General features: G+C 50.4%; 1 protein-coding gene across 1 annotated transcript in view; it reads right to left on the reverse strand.

Moving 5' to 3' along the window:
• The window catches only part of GPC3 (glypican 3), a gene marked incomplete at its 5' end in the record, with an annotated part of 172,678 nt that overhangs the window by 36,420 nt on the left and 116,123 nt on the right, over positions 1-20,135 (reverse strand). Inside the window, one exon of the mRNA XM_014963067.1 lies at positions 15,048-15,168. Within this exon, the coding sequence (XP_014818553.1) occupies positions 15,048-15,168 (121 nt within the window). The remainder of the gene's footprint in view (positions 1-15,047; positions 15,169-20,135) is intronic.

Below are 20,135 nucleotides of genomic sequence, written 5' to 3' on the forward strand. Positions count from 1 at the left end.
ATATTACAGAAAAAGTCAATGTTCCCTGGCACTGAACACCAAATGCCATTTAAAAATAAGGATATTTAAAACTTTAATAAATATCTGTAAATATCAGGATTTGTGTTTCTGTCTTGCAAGAGCAAGAGCATGTGTGTACAGATGGGCATTGTTGCCCTTCCGACCACAACATTAGCCCATGGAGAAAAGAGCCCATTTTGGCAGGAGAACACCCAAATTGTGGTTTCCTTGCGGCCCTTCCAGTTGGATGCTGGACAGACATGGCAGAGAAGAAACCTGTTCCGAACTGTACTCCTATTTCAGGCTCAGCACAACAAGGAGCGATCACTAATCAGCTGTTAATAAAGTGGAAGCAGGCTTTGGAGCTGGAAAAGTCATTTTCAGTCCTTGGGAAAACAGGGAGTTGAGCACATCAGCTGTTTTATCAGCTGCTCTAAAAGCAAATTCTGCACTTCCCCATGCTGCCTACTTCGAGACCTCTCGGGTTTTGTACTGCTGAAGCTGAACTCGGCAGACCTAGCCCCCAGCAGCACCATGTGCCCTCTCTGGGCAGGGTGGGCAAGGGACACCCTCCCTCCCCATGCACCACTCTTGGGTCGCTCCTGCTCTGGGCTTCACACCAGCCCATGGCAATGGGCACCAAAAGGGGTGAACCATAGCTCTGAGTTTATATTCTGGCTCTTCAGCTATAAAAACATTTTAGTCTTTACTTCTAGCATTCAAAATACCATCTCCTGGAATAGGAAAAATCCCTGCCCTCCATCACTTGGTGTCTACTGGCGCAGCAGGAACCCCTTTACTGTCTTCACAGGCTCCAGAGGAGAGGCTCTCAGCTACCAGTAAATCAGTTTTCCTGGTCACTCTCCTGATAGCACAAAGAAGCTGATGACAGCAGTGAATTATTGGCCAAAGGGTGGCCCTACTTATGGATCATCAGCCTAATTCCAGATTAGCTATCAAAACTGACACCATCCCTATAGGTAAAGGTAGACAGTTAAAGACCCCTAAGTGCTGGCAGTAATTAAAATGAATCCGCACTGGACAGTAAATCTCTTTCTGCAGCAGAAGGGGCTGCCAAGCCCTTATGAATTGCTCGGGTTTGGTGACCGCAGGCTGATGCCCTGTGAGGATGCTCCACGGAAGCAGAGGTTAAGCCCTCGCTGGCATGGCAGAGGCAGAAGGACCAGCTCCTGCTTGCTCTCCCCAGGCCGGTGGGAGGTCACTTCCCCAACCCGAACAAGTGCCCATTCGTCACCGGGCACATGCGAAAAAGAGATTACTTGGGCTTTACGATCAGCTCATTCACCTTATGTCCAGTTCCTTCCCCTTCCACCCCGCAGCTATTTATGGCTTGTTTTTGTGCGGCGGTAGGAAGGAACAGGACAGTGTTGGTGCTGAGTGGGGCTGCAGGGTCCTGGGGCTGGGGACCTGGGCAGTCCCCATCTGCTTCTGGCTCATTCCCTGGGCCCAGCATCAATTCTGACACTGGAGAAATGCTGCTTTTCTCTTTCTGAGCTGCTACAGCCCCTTCTCCTCCTAGACATTTCTGAGACCAAACTATCACCAGTCCTTCTGCATCCCTTCCTACACACCACTGTCTCCCTCCATCAAACACAGACATCCCTCAAACTTCAAAATCCAATTATTAAACCAACCATTGAACACACAGCTGGTCCAGGCACCTTGCTGGAATCTGCCTGGACTGTTTCCTGCCAGGATCAGACAGAATCCTATGAGCTACCACTTCACTAGAAGTGATGTAGGAATGCAGCTATTTACTGCAAACACCCCCTTCCAGCTCTTCTTTGCTTTGCCTGGGCTGATCTGCATCACCTCCTCGGTCTCAGTCTGTGTCACAGGGCCCATAACTGCTCCAGATTTGGTGCTACTTGTGCCTGAGCACCTCCTGTTTGGTGCACAATCTGGGAACCCCCTTCTGCTTACACCTGTACCTTGAGAAAGGGAAGCAGAATACCATGCTTAATCTCATGGGTGGACCTTTAGACCTTCACTGAGGCAAGAGCTGGGATTTCAAGATCTCTTGGGCTTTCAGACTGTCTGGAAGAATGAAACAAGGAAAGAAAGTCACCAAGAGAGCTGTCCCCACCAGGCAGATAACCACCCATGCCTGTTTGAGGGTAGAAAAGGCACTGTAAAGATGCTCTCTTCCTTGCTACCTGCAAAAGCTGTCTGCTTCAAAGCCTTCCCACACCATTTCTCAGTCTCCTACCAGCAGCCCCAGCTGCCTTCCCCTCTCCTTTCCACCCACTCTGCATCACCAGACAGGAGAACCTGGACCAATTTCTCCACCTGCCAAGCAGCCACCCCTCGGGGGGTTGGCAACTAAGCAAAGAAGGGGTGTGGGAGTCTACATGAGCCAGGACCCATCACTGCTATTACGCATATTTTCCGTATTTTGCTAAGTTGTGTTGGAGCAGAATCCCGCTCTGCCATCCAAACACCGCTCAGGAAGGCCCAAAGCGCACGTCACCTGCAGATAAAACATGAAACAACATGCAAAGTAGGAGCACAAGGAACAAGAAGACAACATGGGTAGACGTGGAGCAATCAACAACATTGTCACCATGACATCCTTCAGGCATCTGAGGAGAGATGGCCCAGAAGGAAGGTGCCCTAGATGCAAGAGCATCTAGGAGGATAGGCAGGTATCACAGCTACTACATACCTACTAGGTATCATACCTACTCTGCCCTTGTGAGACCCTATCTGGAATACTGCATCCAGCTTTGTATTCCTCAGCACAAGAAGGACATGGACCTGTTGGAGAAGGTGCAGAGGAGGGCCACAAAGATGATCAGAGGGCTGGAGCACCTTTTCTGTGAGGACAGGATGAGAGAGTTGGGGGTGCTCAGCCTGGAGAAGAAAAGGTGGAGCTGGGGACAGAAGAAGGGGAGAACTTAGAGCCCCTTCCAGTCCCTACGGGGGCTCCAGAAAAGCTGGGGAGGGACTCTTGATCAGGGAAGGGAGCGACAGGATGAGGGGGAACAGTTTTAAACTGAAAGAGGGGAGATTTAGATTAGAGATCAGGAAGAACTTCTTTGCTGTGAGGGTGGTGAGACCCTGGCCCACGTTGCCCAGAGAAGCTGTGGCTACCCCATCCCTGGAGGGGTTCAAGGCCAGGTTGGATGGGGAGCAACCTGGTCCGGTGGTAGGTGTTCCTGCCCAGGGCAGGGGAGTTGGAACTGGATGATGTCTAAGGTCCCTTCCAACCTAAACCATTCTATGACACCTTTAGCCATGCTCCAAAAGGCCCCATGTTTCTGTGGAGGGGGACCAGCGTGCCCGCGTGCCCACAGCAGGGCATGCAGCAGCCTGATGACCATCCCAGCTCAGCCCAGCCCACTTTGGAGCGGCTGGGAGATTTCCTCTTGGCTCAGGCTGCAGCACACGTGGCCGCTCGCCGGCTGTCAGCAACGTCTGCCGGGGCTGCTGGCGAGACAAACATCTCGTCCTTGGCACCAGGTAGGAAACAGGGAGCCGAGATCTGCCCCGGAAAGGATTTTCTTTCCCCCCTCCCACCCCGGCTTCTCCTCCTGCCACACAAATGAGAGGCAAAACTCTGTCCCAGCCGCTTGCCTTTTCCCCTAAGAGCACACAGTGGAGAAGGACTTCTCAAATCGTGTGCTTTTCTGCACACTGTTGTCTTGTACGGAGGCTTCTGCCAGAACACCAGCCCCTCTCCCCTTGGCCTCCCAGGGGCTGCTCTTTCTAGCTTTACTTTTGCATTCATTTCACCCCAAGGCATGGGAACCCCCAAAAAACAACCACAAGCAGCTCTGCTGGATGTCCCCAGCTCTACAGAGCTCTCACAGGGGACTGAACAATGGCCTCATAAGCACTTAACTACTGTCAGACAAGACAACGGCCAATTACCACGCCATTGATTTCAGCAGAGACTTAGATCAGGCAGGAGGAGGATGATGCCGTGGCAAACACCCCACAAAACTGTTGGCCAGGGAGGAGGGAGCAGCAGCTCTGCCCTCCCTGAGGACCTGCTGGCCTCCACACCATGACAGGTTCTGCCTTGCTGAGCCCTGGATGTGCTCTTGAGAGCTGGAGGGGTTGGTGGCCTCCAGCATCCCCTGGCCACCACTGCCACCTGACAGCCATCGCTCCATCCTGCATGGGTAGCAGAGCAGGGGGTCCACAGGCAGGACAGGGCTGGTGTTGCTGGGTGAAGGTAACAAGCTGGAGGGGGGACCCCCAAGCCCAGACCCTGCTGCAATTATTATTTATGCACTTCACATTAATCAAGCATTTGACTGAGACAAAACAGACCAGAAGTCATCGTGGGAAGAGGGTCTCTTCAGCACCCATGGTCCCTAAGTAGCAGCTGTTGACTGGGCTGGCTCCTGGGCAAGGTCACAGCACACCTCTGCCTTGAGAGTGTGGCTGCTGCTTTCCATTCCCAAAGAAGGGAAAGTTTAACTTCACAGACACAGCTTTTCCAGTGTTGGCACCTGCCTCCTAGAACCGGTCTACAAACAGGAGGAGGAAACATCCCAGCTCCAGCACAGGCTCTGCTGACACACCAGGGTGCCACCCGTCACCAACACCAACAGAACCAGACCATGCAAGGCTCAGGCCCCTGGAGACGCAGAGGAGCCCTGCCCGGGGTGAATCTCCCACGCAGATCTGCAGCCACCAGCTGAAGCAACTCAGCATTTAAATTAGCTTCAAATCTGGTGACTTTATATCCTTCCCCAGCGAGACCTGACACTCACAGAGGAAGCCCTGAAATGCACCTACACCAGTCTCACCCTCAGCATTTAGGAGCATATGGGCTGCCCAAAAAGGTCAGTAAACTCCTTGCCCACTGGTAGGCGGCAGGCATTCGAGGGGTCCTGCCAAAAATAAACAGTAATTTCCTGCCCATCACGATACGTCTTGATGGCTCGGACACTCATCCTCCACCAGCTGTCTCCTCGTGCTTCACAAGGAGCATCTTCTTCCGTGCGGCCTCAGAAAGGCCAGCCAAGCACATTCTCTTCTATTAAATACCGATCCCTCGCCATGCAGTCAAGCAAGGCCATAGGACATAAATACCCCTGCAAACTTCCCTGTTTGCCCTCAGTTTTACGCACTGCAAGGGCCATCCCTCGCAGCACGTGCCCCAGCAGCCAGAGCACTGAGACACAACCTGGCCTTTGCAGTGAGTGGCATGTCAAAAGCAAGCTACGAAGTTTAATGAGCCGCAGCATTAACCGAGAGAGCCCTCCTGAGCCGTGAGGGTTATTTACACCTGCCCCAAGGCACACAGGTCAAAGCGGTCCCACTGGCTGGGGACAGGGTTTGCCAGCGCAGAGACCTGCCTAATTACAAACATCTGCTTCGTCAGCAGGTGTAACAAAAGGGGGGGATTACTAATTATTCATTACCTAAAATACACAAAACCTCTTGCACTTTCTGACAGCAGCACAGCTTGGATGAAAGCTGCAGCAGTCTGTGCTGGCCACTACCTGCAGGGAGGTGGGACAGGGAATCAGGAGAGGTCCCAGGAGCAGCTTTGGGTTCTTATCAAGCCAAGCCAGAGCTTTAAGAAACAGACCACCCTTTCCCAGAGCCGGACTATCCAGAGGGGTACGTCCAACACGTCTTCTGCTTCAGACCAGGAAAGCTCTGGTGATGTTTGTTGCAAGAACAAAGCTCTTGAGACTAGAATATGAACTGCTGCCGCCAGCAAATGTCTTTCTGTGTACAGTAGTAAGACACCTTACACTGCCCTGTCCACCAAAGGGATGCCAAACAAATGACTGTTTTCAAGAATCACTTTGGTTGGACGAGACCTTTAGGGTCCCCTGGTCCAACCATCAACCTAACACTGCCAAGTCCATCACAAAACCGTGTCCCTCAGCACCACATCTACATGTCTTTTACACACCTCCAGGGATGGTGCCTCAACCACTTCCCTGGGCAGCCCATTCCAAGGCTTCATAACCCTTTCTGTGTCAAAATTGTTCCCAATATCCAATCTGAACCTCCCCTGGGGCAACTTGAGGCCATTTCCTCTTGTCTCATGGCCTGTTCCCCGGGAGAAGAGACAGACCCCCCCCGGCTACACCCTCCTTTCAGGGAGTTGGAGAGAGTGAGAAGGTCTCCCCTCAGCCTCCTTTTCTCCAGGATGAACACCCCCAGCTCCCTCAGCCGCTCTTCACAAGACTTGTGCTCCAGACCCCTCACCAGCTCCGTTGCCCTCCTCTGGACCCTCTCCAGCCCCTCAGTGTCTTTTGTGTGGTGAGGGGCCGAAAACTGGACCCAGCCCTTGAGGTGGGGCCTCACCAGTGTCCAGTACAGGGGGATGGTCACTGCCCCAGTGCTGCTGGCCATTCTATTGCTGACACAGGCCAGGATGCTGTTGGCCTTCTTGGCCACCTGGGCACACTGCTGGCTCATGTTCAGCCAACAGTCCACCAACACCCCCAGGTCCTTTTCTGCCAGGCAGCTCCAGCCACTCTGCCCCCAGCCTGTACCGTTGCAGGGGGCTGGTGTGACCCAGGGCATGACCCAGCACTTGGCCTTGTTGAACCTCATCCCATTGGCCTTGGCCCATCGATCCAGCATGTCCAGATCCCTCTGTAGAGCCTTCCTACCCTCCAGCAGACCAACACTCTCACCCAACTTGGTGTTGTCCGTGAACTTACTGAGGGTGCTCTTGATCCCCTTGTCCAGGTTGCTGATAAAGATATTTTAAAAAAATGCCCCAAATACCAAGCCCTGGGGAACACCACTCCTGACTGGTCGCCAACTGGACTTAACTTCATTCACCACAGCTCTTTGGGCCCAGCCATCCAGTCAGTTTTTCACCCAGCGAAGTGTATGTCCATCCAAGCAGTGAGCAGTCGTTTTCTCCAGGAGAAACAATCCAGGAGAAACACACACAAACCCATAGCAGGCTGAGCAGGCAGGATCTGGAAAGACTCCTCCGCCACCCATGCCCAGCTGGTGTTGTGAACAGATACGCATTAATGCCTCTGGGAGAAAAAGAAATAAATGCCATAAGTGCACCGTGTTCCACTCTGAACAGAGTATTTTGGAATTGCACCAGGAAAACCCCCAACTCCAACCTTTCCATCGCATGGAGCAGCCCCTGAGGACACCACCGCTAGGCGGTGACACACCATCAGGCTGGAATCAGAAATTACATTACCCTTAACGAGCCTTTTCTTGACAACAAAAGCAATCAAATTTGTTCTGTAACGCAGAAAATTAGGTTACTTTCCAGGCCTGCTCTGGCTGATGAAGATTAGCTCCCTGAATCCCAGTCCCGTCTTGCTCTGGACCACACTTTAAAAAGCTTGACATTAAGTAAAATTTTGGAGAAAAACACACGAATGAGAAACCTACCAATCACCCAACTAACTTCAGAGAACTGCGGGCTGTGCTACTGGGACCATCAGGGAGGACACCTACCTCAGACATCTACTGATTAAATTTGCAGTTTGAGTCACAGCAAAAGGCGACACTTGATACAATTAATGAGGCCCAGAATAACTGTAATTAACTGTTAATTTGGCATCAGCGGCTCCACTTACCCCATTTTTTGCTGCACAAGGATTCCTCCAGGTTTGTTTCCTCCACAACCGGATAAACTCCAGCACTGGTACAGAATATCTGGTGTTTGTTTTAAAGCACTGCTGTGCATCAGCTGCATGTTTTGGACACAAAAGCAAATGAATCCCCTTTAAAGGTATATTTTTCCAGCTGATTTCCACAGCACTGTCTGGAGGCTGGTCCCTTCAGAACACACCTGAGGCACCTGCCTCCCTGCTGGAGCTGAAGCCACAGGGGCAAAGCTGAATCCCTTCTCATCCCCAAGACCACAGCAAGCAGGGAATTTCAGGGAAGGAGAGTGCCAATATGCTATTTATGTTACCCAAAGGTTATGAACACCAAATAATAAACCAGTGTGCAGACCAGCCAAAATTGAAATCCATCCAAGCTCAGCCCCAGCAGCTTTCTGGGTTTACTGAGAAAAGCAAGGAGCTTTTTCCACCCAGAGAAAGCTTTGCTGCTCCTATAGTCTCTACTGAGCTATTCTGATACCACACAAGGGGTGAAACACCAGGGATAAATAAAGTGACCCTCAGAAGAGCAAGCGGGATCAGCAAAAAGGAAACACAGGTGAGGCGTTCCTTTTTGATACCGATAAGGGAGATACACAGCTTCACACGGGAACACACCTCTCCCAGTCCTCTCCCACGTCTTCCTGAAACTCATTGCCAGGAGAAGGACAAAGGAAAGTAGGAAGGACAAGAAAATAGTGAATCTTGCCTCAAAATGGAAGCTCTGCAGTCCCATTATTGACCAAAAAAAGGGATACATGGGGATGGAAAAAGGACTGGAGTGCTCCGAGGAAAATCCTTTAATGAATTATTTTCTCCAAAAACTGGATGATACGAGGACTTTGGATATCGACAGGCATTTTGGCACTCCCTTCAATCAAAACAACCAGTCAGTGAGATAGCAGCCACAGCCGGGCTTATGCAGCACACGGGAGGTGCTCAGGCCCTGAGCACAGCTTCACGTCTTGGTGCCACCGAGCAGCACCAGAAATGTGTCTATTTATCGCCCCTTCCTTACCGAAAATGGGAAATACCTTACATTCCACAGTAAATGTAACTGCACAAGCAGGAAAAACCTAGGACTGAACAGCGCGGCCTCTTGCGCTCCTCTGCGGCCTGCAAGGCCGTGGGTAAAACAGGCGAGGAACCCCAAGCAATCACAGATTACACCTTTGTTTAAAAACACACACGCGCAAACACAGCGGGTCCAACTAATCTCTGGCTGTTAAAGAAAATCCATTTAGGGCGACCTGCGGGTACAGCGTTTCCACAACAAACCCGGTAATGCCGGGAGGTTTGCAGATGGGGTCCCGCCGGGCGGTAGCTGGCCTAGGCAATCACCAGCTCTTGCTAAAATGGGAAAGGAGGGTTGGGGTTTAAAAAGCAACCCGACAGTCAGATAGGTTCAAATTTAATTATGTTCTTGCTACAGAGGGTCACGCTTCCCCTGATTTAACCGGCCTGGCAAAATCCTGTAATCACCAGCTCGCGTATGGAGTCGGAGAGCGTTTACCAGGCGCCTTAACGAGAGCCGAGGCACAGCTCAAAAGGAGGATGGAGTTAGTCTTTAAACACCAGGCCTAGACTTGGTGGAGCTATAGATTATTTCTTGCAGTAAAAGAAGAATTAGCTGATCCATTCCAAAACGCATTTATCATTAAAAGAAAGATCTTCTGTCATTTTATTTAATAGCCTTAGTAAGAAATAATTGCAATGTCTGGTTGCTTTCAACAACATGTGGTTTTAATATTTTAATTGTTACAAACTGTTTAATAATGTTGAACAAAAGGCGTGTCCATGTAATTATTGTGTTTATTAACATTTCTTTTGATAAATTATATTACACATATACAGCACTTGAGACATTGTAGTGTTAACTTATTAGAAGTGGAAAATTAGCCAAAAGTGACTTGTTTTGGTGCAATTTAAATATTGTATTTTCAAGCTATAAGCATTGTGCATCATGTTATTTAACAATCTGGCTGCCTGTGCATTTTTCTTATTATTATGCTGCTTCATCTGGCCGGGGTATAAAAATACAGTGGGAATAATAAACCTCACAGAGCCTAGTAGGCCACAGAGAGATGCGATTCCACCAAATCTGTCAAAGTCATGGATTTTTCTGAAGGGGAAATATATTCCTGAAAACTCCTCAGATCCCCAGGGTCTCCCATAATAGATATAACAGCTTTCCCCACTTGGAGGCAGCTCCCCAGGACCCCCCCATCTCCCCCGAGGTGCCCCATGGAAGGAGAGCCATCATGGCACCCTCCGGACAGCCCATGTGCACGTTCCCCACATGCCTCGAGCAGGGTGTGGATCTGACCCTTCGCCACCCCGAGCTTCATCTCCCTGCCGAGAGGTTAAACCCCCCTCACCGGTCCCCGGTGCTCCACCATACTCTGGCTTTTGGGTTGAGAGAGAGAGACCCGGGCACAAGGGCATCGGGCTGTTCCCAGGCCCATTTTGTTTACATTTGATTCAATCAAGTTGTGGCCTTTTGGCCTCTTTCCAAATTAACTTCTGGGTGACCTCTGCCGTGCCCTCTCCCAGCAGCCAGGCTGCAGGGAAACAGCCCATTAAACTTACAAACAAATATAGGACATATTGGTTGATCAACCCAGCTTCAAACGGGGTATTTAAACACCGGGGTGTGCTTTTTTTTGCAAACTTCAAGTCTATTTTGTCTTCAGTCCTTCTCACCTCTGGGCCTCCCTTTTTTTTCCTCTTTTCTTCCTTTCGTGTTTTACTCACCTCTGGGCCTCCCTTTTTTTTTCTCTTTTCTTCCTTTCGTGTTTTACTGCCTCGTAAAACTTCTAAATTTTGTTCTCATCCTCCTGTAAACCCCACGAAGAGCAACATGAGGTGCTTTCACATGGGGCTCAACGCAAGACCCCGGTCTTTACACTGAGCACATGAAGAAAGGCGGCGAGATCCTGATTGGGGGAACAGCTGTAATACTCAAGAAATTGTGTGTTCCCCTTATTTCCAAGGAAATAAATCAAAGCGGGTTTCTCAGGGTCTGTGAAAGCATATTGCCTGGATTCCAACCCCCAAAGGTTGTTTTTTTTTTTCAAGAGCTTATATGGTAGTTAGATTTCTGGCTAGACAATATGCAATATGATAAAAACACAGTCCCTATATGGGGCAATAAATTACAGATTGTTTGATGTGGAAACCAAAGAACTGTCAAACTCCAGTATATCTGAAATATTCTAAATGAGCCCTTAAGTCCAGTGTCTGGAAATGTACAGTATGTTTCCAGGCCCTTCAATCTTGTAAAGACACATCTCCCCCAGTTAAGATTCCTTTTATGGATTTTATTCTTCATTTTTGATGGGTTTTTCCCCTCCTTTTCTTCCAATATTACACTCTTCCTCCTCGGGATGGTCCTGTGATAAATACCAGGATTTATCTAACCATAAAAAGGGATTGGAACTGGGTACAAGCTTAAGCAGGTAAGTGCAGTAAGGATGGGTAAAGCATCTGCTTTGGTGTCAGAGCCCCATAAACCCTGCAGAGAGCACAGCAGTCAGAGAGGGACAGGAGGGAGGACCAAGATGTCACATGGGCTGATCCAGTACCCGCAGTCTCCAACCCTGCTGCATCCTCACACCAGCATCACTCAGGTCTGCTTTCCTGCACCCCCTCTGAGAGGAGGTTCAATAGGAGATCACCAAGCTGGCAGAGCGTCTGGGACGTGGGACACTATGGCTCCCACCTCAATGCATAGCTGTTAAAACGTGGAAGCTCATCCCCTTCTGTCAGCCATCCAAACATCCCCGTGGTGGGAGGAAAATTGAGTGACCAGAGAAAACAGCTCCCCTTGCACACAGATTTTTGCCTAGGGATGCTACCAAGTCATGAAAAAACTGAGCAAGGCTTTGTGCTGACACAGAATAACCTTTCAATTTCAATATAGTTTCACGTGTGGGATGAGTGAAAACCCTTCTAGCTAGAAACAGACCCCATCCACTCTGGGAAATAAAAGTTAGGAACCAATTCCAACTCATTTTCCTGAAGGTGACCCTTGGCCTCCCAGCTGAGATAACAATGCTAATATTTATGGATGGGCTGTTCATGCCTCTGGGCACACAGCAAAAATAACTCAAATCAAAACTTGGTAGACATCTAACAGAAATGAAAAAAAATAACAAAAAATCCTTACTCCCAATATGGCCATAAAAAACCATCTCGCCCACCAACACATGAAAAATAGCACCACCCACAACCACACATTCGGGTGAAACAAAAGTCGTCTGGAGACTTGATGTGATGAGTAGACAACACGGAGGGGATTCATCCAGAAAGGACTGCCTTGAGACAGCTCACTACTCAGGCGCTGAGCTTTACTCATTTATTTATTCTAGCCTGATAAAAGGGTGCTTGAACCAAACTAACACAATCTGGCCAACTTTTACTTCCCCTCCTTTCTGGGTTAGGTTTTCTATACTCCTTCCAATCCCCATAGATTTCATTCTAATGGACAAACACCATTCTCATTTCAAGCTGCAAAAGTTCGAAGATAATTTCTCATATATATATATGTGGGCACTTACCCAGATTCAGTTTGAGAAGACAGGAACTAATGAGCAAGCATGATTTCTGCAGACAAAACGTTCTCCAAATGCAAGCAAGCTTGAAAATGTGGCATGCTGCTGAAAGAGCACAGGTTTTTCAGCAGTGTGAGTGGCCTGGAATAAACCGAAGCCAAGTCATTGGCAATTTACATGACACTAGCAAAAATCTACAAGTAAAAGGAAAAGCTGTGGAACTCTTTATGAAAACTGCACCAAGTCTACCCATGTCCACAAAATCCAAGCTGCATCTCCCACGCGACGCACGGCGAGGAATTCATCCTATGGTACTAGATTCACAATTTACTGGTAGTCCCATGGGGAATCCACTACAAACACTTGGAAAGATGCTCTTTTCTCCAAAAGATTCTGGATGTCTGAAAACCCTGACCACTGTTGGCTTAAGCTTGGTGGATCAGGAGATTTTCACCCCTCCCCAGCCCGGGAGTCCCCACCGCTTCCCAGATCTGAAGCCAAAACCTGAAAAACACAACTGTAATTCATCCATAGCTGCTCCTTCCACATTTCCTACTCCTTGGCCTTCCAGATGCATTCCAGATGTGAAAGACAGTGCAAAACTTCAGTAGGCCGAGAAAATAAGTGTGATGGTGAGCTACGACACCTCAAATCCCAAATCTCCGCAGTTACTTTCTCAGTATATAAGCTACTTACCATAGACTAAAGACACTCCACAGGAATAGCTATGTTCATAACTGATTTTCACCTGATTTTATTCTCAATCCCCCTCTTTCTCAAACACAACTTGACAAGAGGGTTGGAATTTTTTTCCCCAAGCTCTTACATTTACATCCTTTACACCAAAACTGTAGTGACAGGACGAGGGGCAATGGCTTTAAGCTGGAGGGGAACAGATTTAGACTGGAGATTAGGAGGGGGTTCTTTACTGTGAGGGTAGTGGAGCACTGGAACAGGTTGCCCAGGGAGGTGGTTGAGGCCCCTTCCCTGGAGATATTCAAGGAGAGGCTCGACGAGGCCCTGGGCAACCTGGTCTAGTTGGGGGTGTCCCTGCTGACTGCGGGGGGGTCGGACTAGATGGCCTTTGGAGGTCCCTTCCAGCCTGGGCAATTCTATGATTCTATGAAAACAACTCACCTGTCCCCCATAGCACGTTCCAATCCAGTATCACAAGGAGGGGAGGCACTGTAAGAGATAAAGCTGACCATATTTTCCCCCCTTCCCACTATTTTTCCCAGAGCAGTGCCTGACAAAGACATGCTGCTGCTGCAAACAGCTGAGTTCAGCCCAGCGATGTTTACCCAGGGTCCCTCATTCCACAAATCTCTGCTCCTCAGCAGCCTGAACTGTTCAGCAAAGACCTAACTTGACCCAATCTGGCAGCCAGCATTTCACAACCACTTGATGTCAGCAGTTTCAAGTACACTAATAACCCTGTTTTGTTCGGTGCGACTTTCTCACTGCAAATGGCAAAATATCATTATCACCTGCAGGTTGAAGCCTGCCCTCTACCCCATTTAACAGGGAGCTGATTATGCTATTTCCCCCCCCTACACACACTCCCCTCCTTTTAGCAATTATGGGCTGTTGGCAGATGGCATGGCTCGGGGAGGCGTACGGGAAGGCAGAGCAGGCTGCCCAGATCGACTCTCATGTGCCGGGGTGCTCCCGGGGACCCCGAATCCCTTGCTGCATCCTGCTCCCAGACAGCGGGTAATGAGGCGTGCCGGCATCGGGAGGTGCGGGGGTTAAACCGGGAACTGCTATGAAAACAGTCCCCGGCTGTCGGAGCAGGAAAGCAGAGGTTAGCAGAAAAGTCGCTAAGGCAGCAACTCCAGACAGAGCAGCCCTCGAAGCCCACCCGGCTGGGGGGCAAAGCTGGGCTTAACCCCGGGAACCCCCTGCTGCCCAAAGCCTCATGCTGGAGCGATCCCAGTGAGGTCCTCACCAGTAGGAGCTCTCAGGAAAGACTGTGCAGCTCAGCTGTATTAACAGACAGCGTTAGGGCCTGTTGCCTGCTGCATGTCCCTGGAAAGTACAGAGGTCCGAGCTATCAGCCTGCTGAAGATCTTACCCCCCACGAGTTACCCAGTGACATGGAGAGGAGAGCAGAGTCCACTGCCAGCCTGGCCAACCCGAAGCAACGCTGCAGAAGAGCTCTAGGAGGTTAAGCATCGCAAGCTGAACGCCACACAGAGGTGCCACCTAATCCCTTGGCAGCAGCGTGGCTTGTTCATAGACCTAACCTGGCCTGGCATGACAGGTAGAGACAAGATGCTGCTTGTCCTGGCAAAGATGCCAGGGCCGAGACCGTGGGAAGGAAGCTCCTTCCCCAGTGGAAAGGGTCTCATCCAGCTCGCCATTTCCCCATTCAATGGTGATTTGCCCCAGTAGGGATGGGGAATGGATGCCCAGGGAGATAGAACAAACAGCTGTATCTCTGCCAGCTATGAGCAATGCCAACGGGGACTCCTCCAACCAGAGGAGACATTAGGCACACGCCACATTGAACTGTGCCAGCACCTCGTGCTTGAGGGCATCACGGCAGCCCTGTCTTTCCTGGCCCTCCACTGTGCAGGGGCCAGATGCCCAGCAGAAGCACACCACAGGGATGAATCCACGCACCTGCTGAGGCGCAGGCTGAGCCCTGGAGGGCTGCAACACACGTGTCCTGCAGCTCCTGCTTCACTCACGGAGCATCACCTCAGCAGGCGTGAATCAGGGTCTGCCACGCATGCCCTGCCAGCCTGGTACCGAGCGGGGCCCAGGCGGCATTGGGTCCGCACATGGATGCTGGAGATGGGGATGTCCCGAGTTGTCTGGCTGAGCCCAGAGAAAGTGTGGGGGAGGCCAGACTGATTTGGAAACCACCCACTCTGGAGCCATCCCTGCTGGCATGCCTGCAACAAACCTGGTTGATGTGTTTCAGCTTGTCAATAATCTGGCTGATCACTGGCTCGGGACCTCTCATCTTCACCTCGTGGTTGCCAGGCTGAGCTTTTGCTCCATTTCTTGAGATCTGGGGACTGTACCTGTGGGAGTGAGAACAGAGGAGACCATGATGTGATGGGGATAATATAGAGGAGATCTTTATAGTCCGGTACAAATGAAAGAAATCCCAAGACAAGCACCAGCCCCTTCCAAAATGGAGAGCACAAGACAGTTAATGACAAAGAAAAGGCAGAAGATTCCCATAAATATTTCTGCTCTGCCTTTGCGAAGCAGCAAGATGATAAACTTGTATCACTTGAGGACGATGAAGTCCTTTCCAGTCCATTAGTAACCAAGGAAGATGTTAAACAGTATACAACAGGGATAAATATTTTCACATAACTTGCACCCAAGAGTCCTAAAAAAGCTGGCTCAGAAATTCTGGCTTGCTCATGTTTGTTTAAAATAAATCTTGGCAGACCACAGAGACTCCAGTACAAGAGCAGTAGTGTTGTGCCCACAGCCAAGAAAAAAATGAGTGGGATGACCCAGTTAACTGCAAGCTGATTAGCATAACATCAACCCCCTTGCAAAATAATGACTACCACTGATATGTGATTTCAATAATAAAGAATTAAAGCATCAGAATATAATTAATGCTGTCAACATTGCTAATGGAAAATAGGTGTTGTCAAACAATCCTGATTTCAGTCTTTGATGAGATCCAGCCTTGGGGATCAAAGTCACTGCTTAGACAGAATGTACCTTGGCTTTGGTGCGGTACCGGGCTCTGCACCAGGCGATACCCCGATTTACACGGGTACCATGCGGGGCAGTAAAGCACCCACAAAGCAGATAAAGAGCTGGCGGAGACATCTCCAGATGCAGCTCTCCACAGGACCCTCTCGGAGCAGCCAGTTGCCAGGGCAGCCAAGCCTGCGCACAGCTCTTTCATCCACGATTAGGAAAGAAATATACATTCACTGCTGCAAAATTCATGGAATGGCAAAGTTTATCAGAGCGATAAAAGCAAGAAGAGGGACAGAGGGATTGCTGTGTGCTTGCCTTTGGAGGAATGTGTTTCTACACTAGGTAACAGCTCATGATGCTCAGGGCATGAGACGAGAGTGTCCAACACCAACCTCAAACTCAGCTCTGGGACCAGAGCGAGCAGCTTTGACTGTGGCTGCCAGCAGTCAGCCACAGCAGTGGCACAGAGCACACTGGTGCCGTGACCTGTGGGTTGCTGGTATTCATCGTAGCCCCAGTGATGTGCCACAGTACTCTACAAGCACAAAACAAGTTCTCATCTCCAAGAAATGACAGCCCAAGCACACGCTGCCAAACCCCGGCACAGCCTACGAAAGCAAGATCGCTGAGATAACGGCAAGTATCAGTCTGCTTGACTGTACAACTGTTTTTCCGGTGCCATGGGTAAACATGATGAATATTCCTTTCTGCGATTCGTCTCCTACACGTCATGTCCTCACCCAACTCCCAGCACCAGCCCCAGTGGCTGCCTCCCCGTCTGCCAGCTCCTCGCTCCCCTAATCCTTCATCCCCACACTGCTGGGCAAGCTGAGGCAATGACAGTTGGCCCATTTCACAGAGGCTTTGGGGAGAAAGTGGGACTTCAGCAGGGATTTAAAGGAGGTAGAGGAGGGAGATGGGGGGGAGCGGGGGACAGCTCAGGGAGGATGCTTTGCTGTGGGAGAAAGCAAGAAGCACGGGGACATTCAGTCACAACAGCTCTCGGGGCACGCTGAGGGTTTCGGGGATGCACAGGGGGTTGGTCCCACTTAAACTCTAAATTAGGAATGCAACCAACTCCAACATGTGGGGATGCAAAGGCAACCCCAGATTTATACCAGTGCAGCAGGAATCTGCCCCTGACCCAAAATATTCACATCATTTAAAACTACAGGACCGAGGCTGATTTCCACTGCAAAGGTTTTTCAGAGCAGGAGTCACAGAATCACAGAACCACATGGAAGGGACCTTTGGAGACCACCTAGTCCAACCCTCGGCCAGAGCAGGTCCACCCAGAGCAGGTCACACAGGAACGTGTCCAGGGTTTTGAATGTCTCCAGAGAAGGAGACTCCACCACCTCCCTGGGCAGCCTCTGCCAGGGCTCTGCCACCCTCACAGGAAAGAAGTTCCTCCTCGTGTTTAGATGAACTTCTTATATTCAAGTTTGTGCCTGTTCCCTCTTGTCCTGTCCCTGGGCACCACTGAAAAAAGACTGGCCCCATCCTCCTGACACCCATCCTTTAAGTATTTATAAGCATTGACCAGATGCCCCCTCAGCCTTCTCTTCTCTAGACTAGAAAGACCCAAGTCCCTCAGCCTCTCCTTGTAAGGGAGATGCTCCAGGCCCCTCATCATCTTTGTAGCCCTATTCCCAGTGGGGTCCCCAGCCGCGGGCACTCTCCAGACACAGCCCAGCTGAGGGCTGGCTGCCCCACGAGCTGCTTCGCTGAAAGAGATGAAGGATGACAAAGGATGGGAGAAAGAATGTGTTTGTGCCTCTAACAGAGGAGCACTCTCCCATGTATATATTCCTGTTTCCAGACATAAACAGCTTGTCCGGGTACAGGAGAAGTGTGGCTGCAAAGCACAGACATCCCCTGGGGTCTCCCACCTCCCCCCAGCTCCTCAGCAGCGGGGCAGCTGCCTGCACAGCCAACCTACCACCCAGCACGGTGCTGCCCAGGTACACCAGACCCACTCCAACAGCTCCCTCCTCCATCCAGACACCTTTCCCCATACCACTGGGGTGGGGAAACTGGGGTGCTGCCTCCAGTTAGCAATCAACATTTTGCAAAACACACCTTTTTTTCTTCCTTCTTCTTTGATAGTTGCATTATCCTGGGAAGTACAAAACACAGCTATATCCGATATGTACCAGATCCCAGCTCAGAAAAGCATGTAGACATGCAATTAGAGGCTCGTCATAGGCTGAAAGCGAAGTGACTGGCAGAAGTGGGGCCAGGGAGCACCAAGCTGGCTCCCAGCCTTCAGCAGCCCATGCCCAGGAGAAGGCCTGGCTTCCCAGCGCCGGGACCACGGGCTCCCAGCACCATCTCGTGGGAAGATGCTGCTGCCGCAAGCACAGGCCTGCCCGGCTCTGCAAGGGCTTGGGCTTCACTTTTTGCAGGGGCATAAAGCATTGGGAGCAGCAAAGCATTAAACCTGCTGCTTATTTGTCACTTCATGCCACCGTGCCAACCTGAAAAAACACTTCTGGTGACTGAACATAAACATACATAAGACACATGACTTTATAGACATCCAAGAAATTACCTTTTTTGGTGCCATTGTAAATTTAATTTAAAACACTGTTGGAACTTTAAAGTACATTGCTGAAAAGTCTCCTGTGGTTTAAGAGATTTAACTAGCAGGATAAATCTCCTGCAGGTTTTAGCAAGAGCACCATTTGGTGCCTACCTAAATTAACACAATCTCTGTCCTAAACAGTTTTACACAAAGAAACTCAATAGCTTGGATTTGAGTGGGTGAAACCCTTTCTGAAATCCATGCAAGGACTGCCAGAGAGGGTTTCTGTGGCCTAGGTGATGTCGTACAGGAGGGAGGAACACAGCTACAGCGGGTCACCATAACTCTGTGTCCAAAGGCTAAAACTGTTCTCCAGAAGACAGGGTCCCTGACATGACCTCACTGACTGTGGTGGAGCGGTGAGGATGCTGGATCACCTTCCCCAGGGGGACAAGTCTACCAGAGAAGAAAGCAAACCTGAAAGGGTTTGCAGAGGTTCTCTCCCTAGATGCTGGGGAAGCCGAGGGCCACCACCTGGTCCTTCCCTCCTGGCCGGGTACAAGGGTATGTAATAGGCCCAAAATGAACCATTCGCATCATTACACAAGTCATTTGAAGCAGCAAGGCAGTGGGCTCTGCAAGCTGCACATCTTTGAGAAGCAGGTACACAGGGACACGCTACATCCAAAGAGCTAGAGAGGATCTCCTGTGTGGCTTGGGTCTTCGGGACACGTTGGCTCTGCAGTGCCGAGCTGAGATGGGGTACGAGGGGGACACCAGCTCCCCCGTGGCTGTGCCCCTCTCTGCCCACCCAGCAGGGCTGGCACGCATTCAGGCACGTGGGATGCTGCCATACGAAGGGTTAAAGGCTTTGAAATGTAGCTTCAGTGAGGGATGGACATTCCTGAAATGCCAGAAAAGCTGGAAAAGGCAGCTGGCACCTCTCCCTGCAGCCTGGGCCAAGCAGCCGGGCCTTAATATGGCAGAGAGATGCCTGTGCAGCCCCCGCCAAGCTGGAGGATGGGGGGCTCCCAGGGCAGTCCCCCATGCAGGCTCCCCTGTGTCCCACCACACTGCTGCTGGGCTCGCAGATCCCATTGCAAAGCAAAGGCAACGTGTCACCTTCCTCCCCTCTTCCCCAGCCACAGCTCAGCAAAGGCAAAAACCTCAGAGCTGTCTCTAGCTGCTCTCGATATAACACCAATAGCACAGCCCCTTCTGCAGGACACTTGTGCCACTCCACAAAACCCATCACATACCTCCGCCATGGTGATACCAGCATTGAACAGCAAATATGCACAGGGTTAAAGCCCACCCCATGGTCCCAGGGGGTCCCTGCGCCGAAAGGATATCAGTGTTGCAACATGAGCACAGTCTGGCTTCCACTTCATAAGCAAAGCCCAAAATACTTTCCTCTTTGACGTGTCTTGACGTCAGTCAGCAGCATCTCCTTGCCTGGGCTCCCTGGGTATGGGCTCTTGCTGGGGACGTGGTATTTTCCAAAGACAAATGTCACATTGTAAAATGTGCTGATAAGCAGCCCTCGCTAAAAATGACTTTAAACACTAACGGAACACTAAACTTTAAACACTGACGAGAACACTAACGATCTGTGGGGATAGCACAAGTACAGACCCTTCCTGCTCCTTCTCACCCACCAGCCATAAATGTCAAAGCATGCAGCCAAATTAAGGGATTTTCCCCTCCTTTTCTCCCTACCATCCACAAATGTCTCCTGTGAACATTCGGTCATTCCCGTCCAAATGCAGGTCTTTCCAGGCTTTCATTTCA

The sequence above is a fragment of the Calidris pugnax genome, unplaced genomic scaffold (assembly GCF_001431845.1).
Source record: "Calidris pugnax isolate Ruff unplaced genomic scaffold, ASM143184v1 scaffold294, whole genome shotgun sequence".
Lineage (NCBI taxonomy): Eukaryota > Metazoa > Chordata > Aves > Charadriiformes > Scolopacidae > Calidris > Calidris pugnax.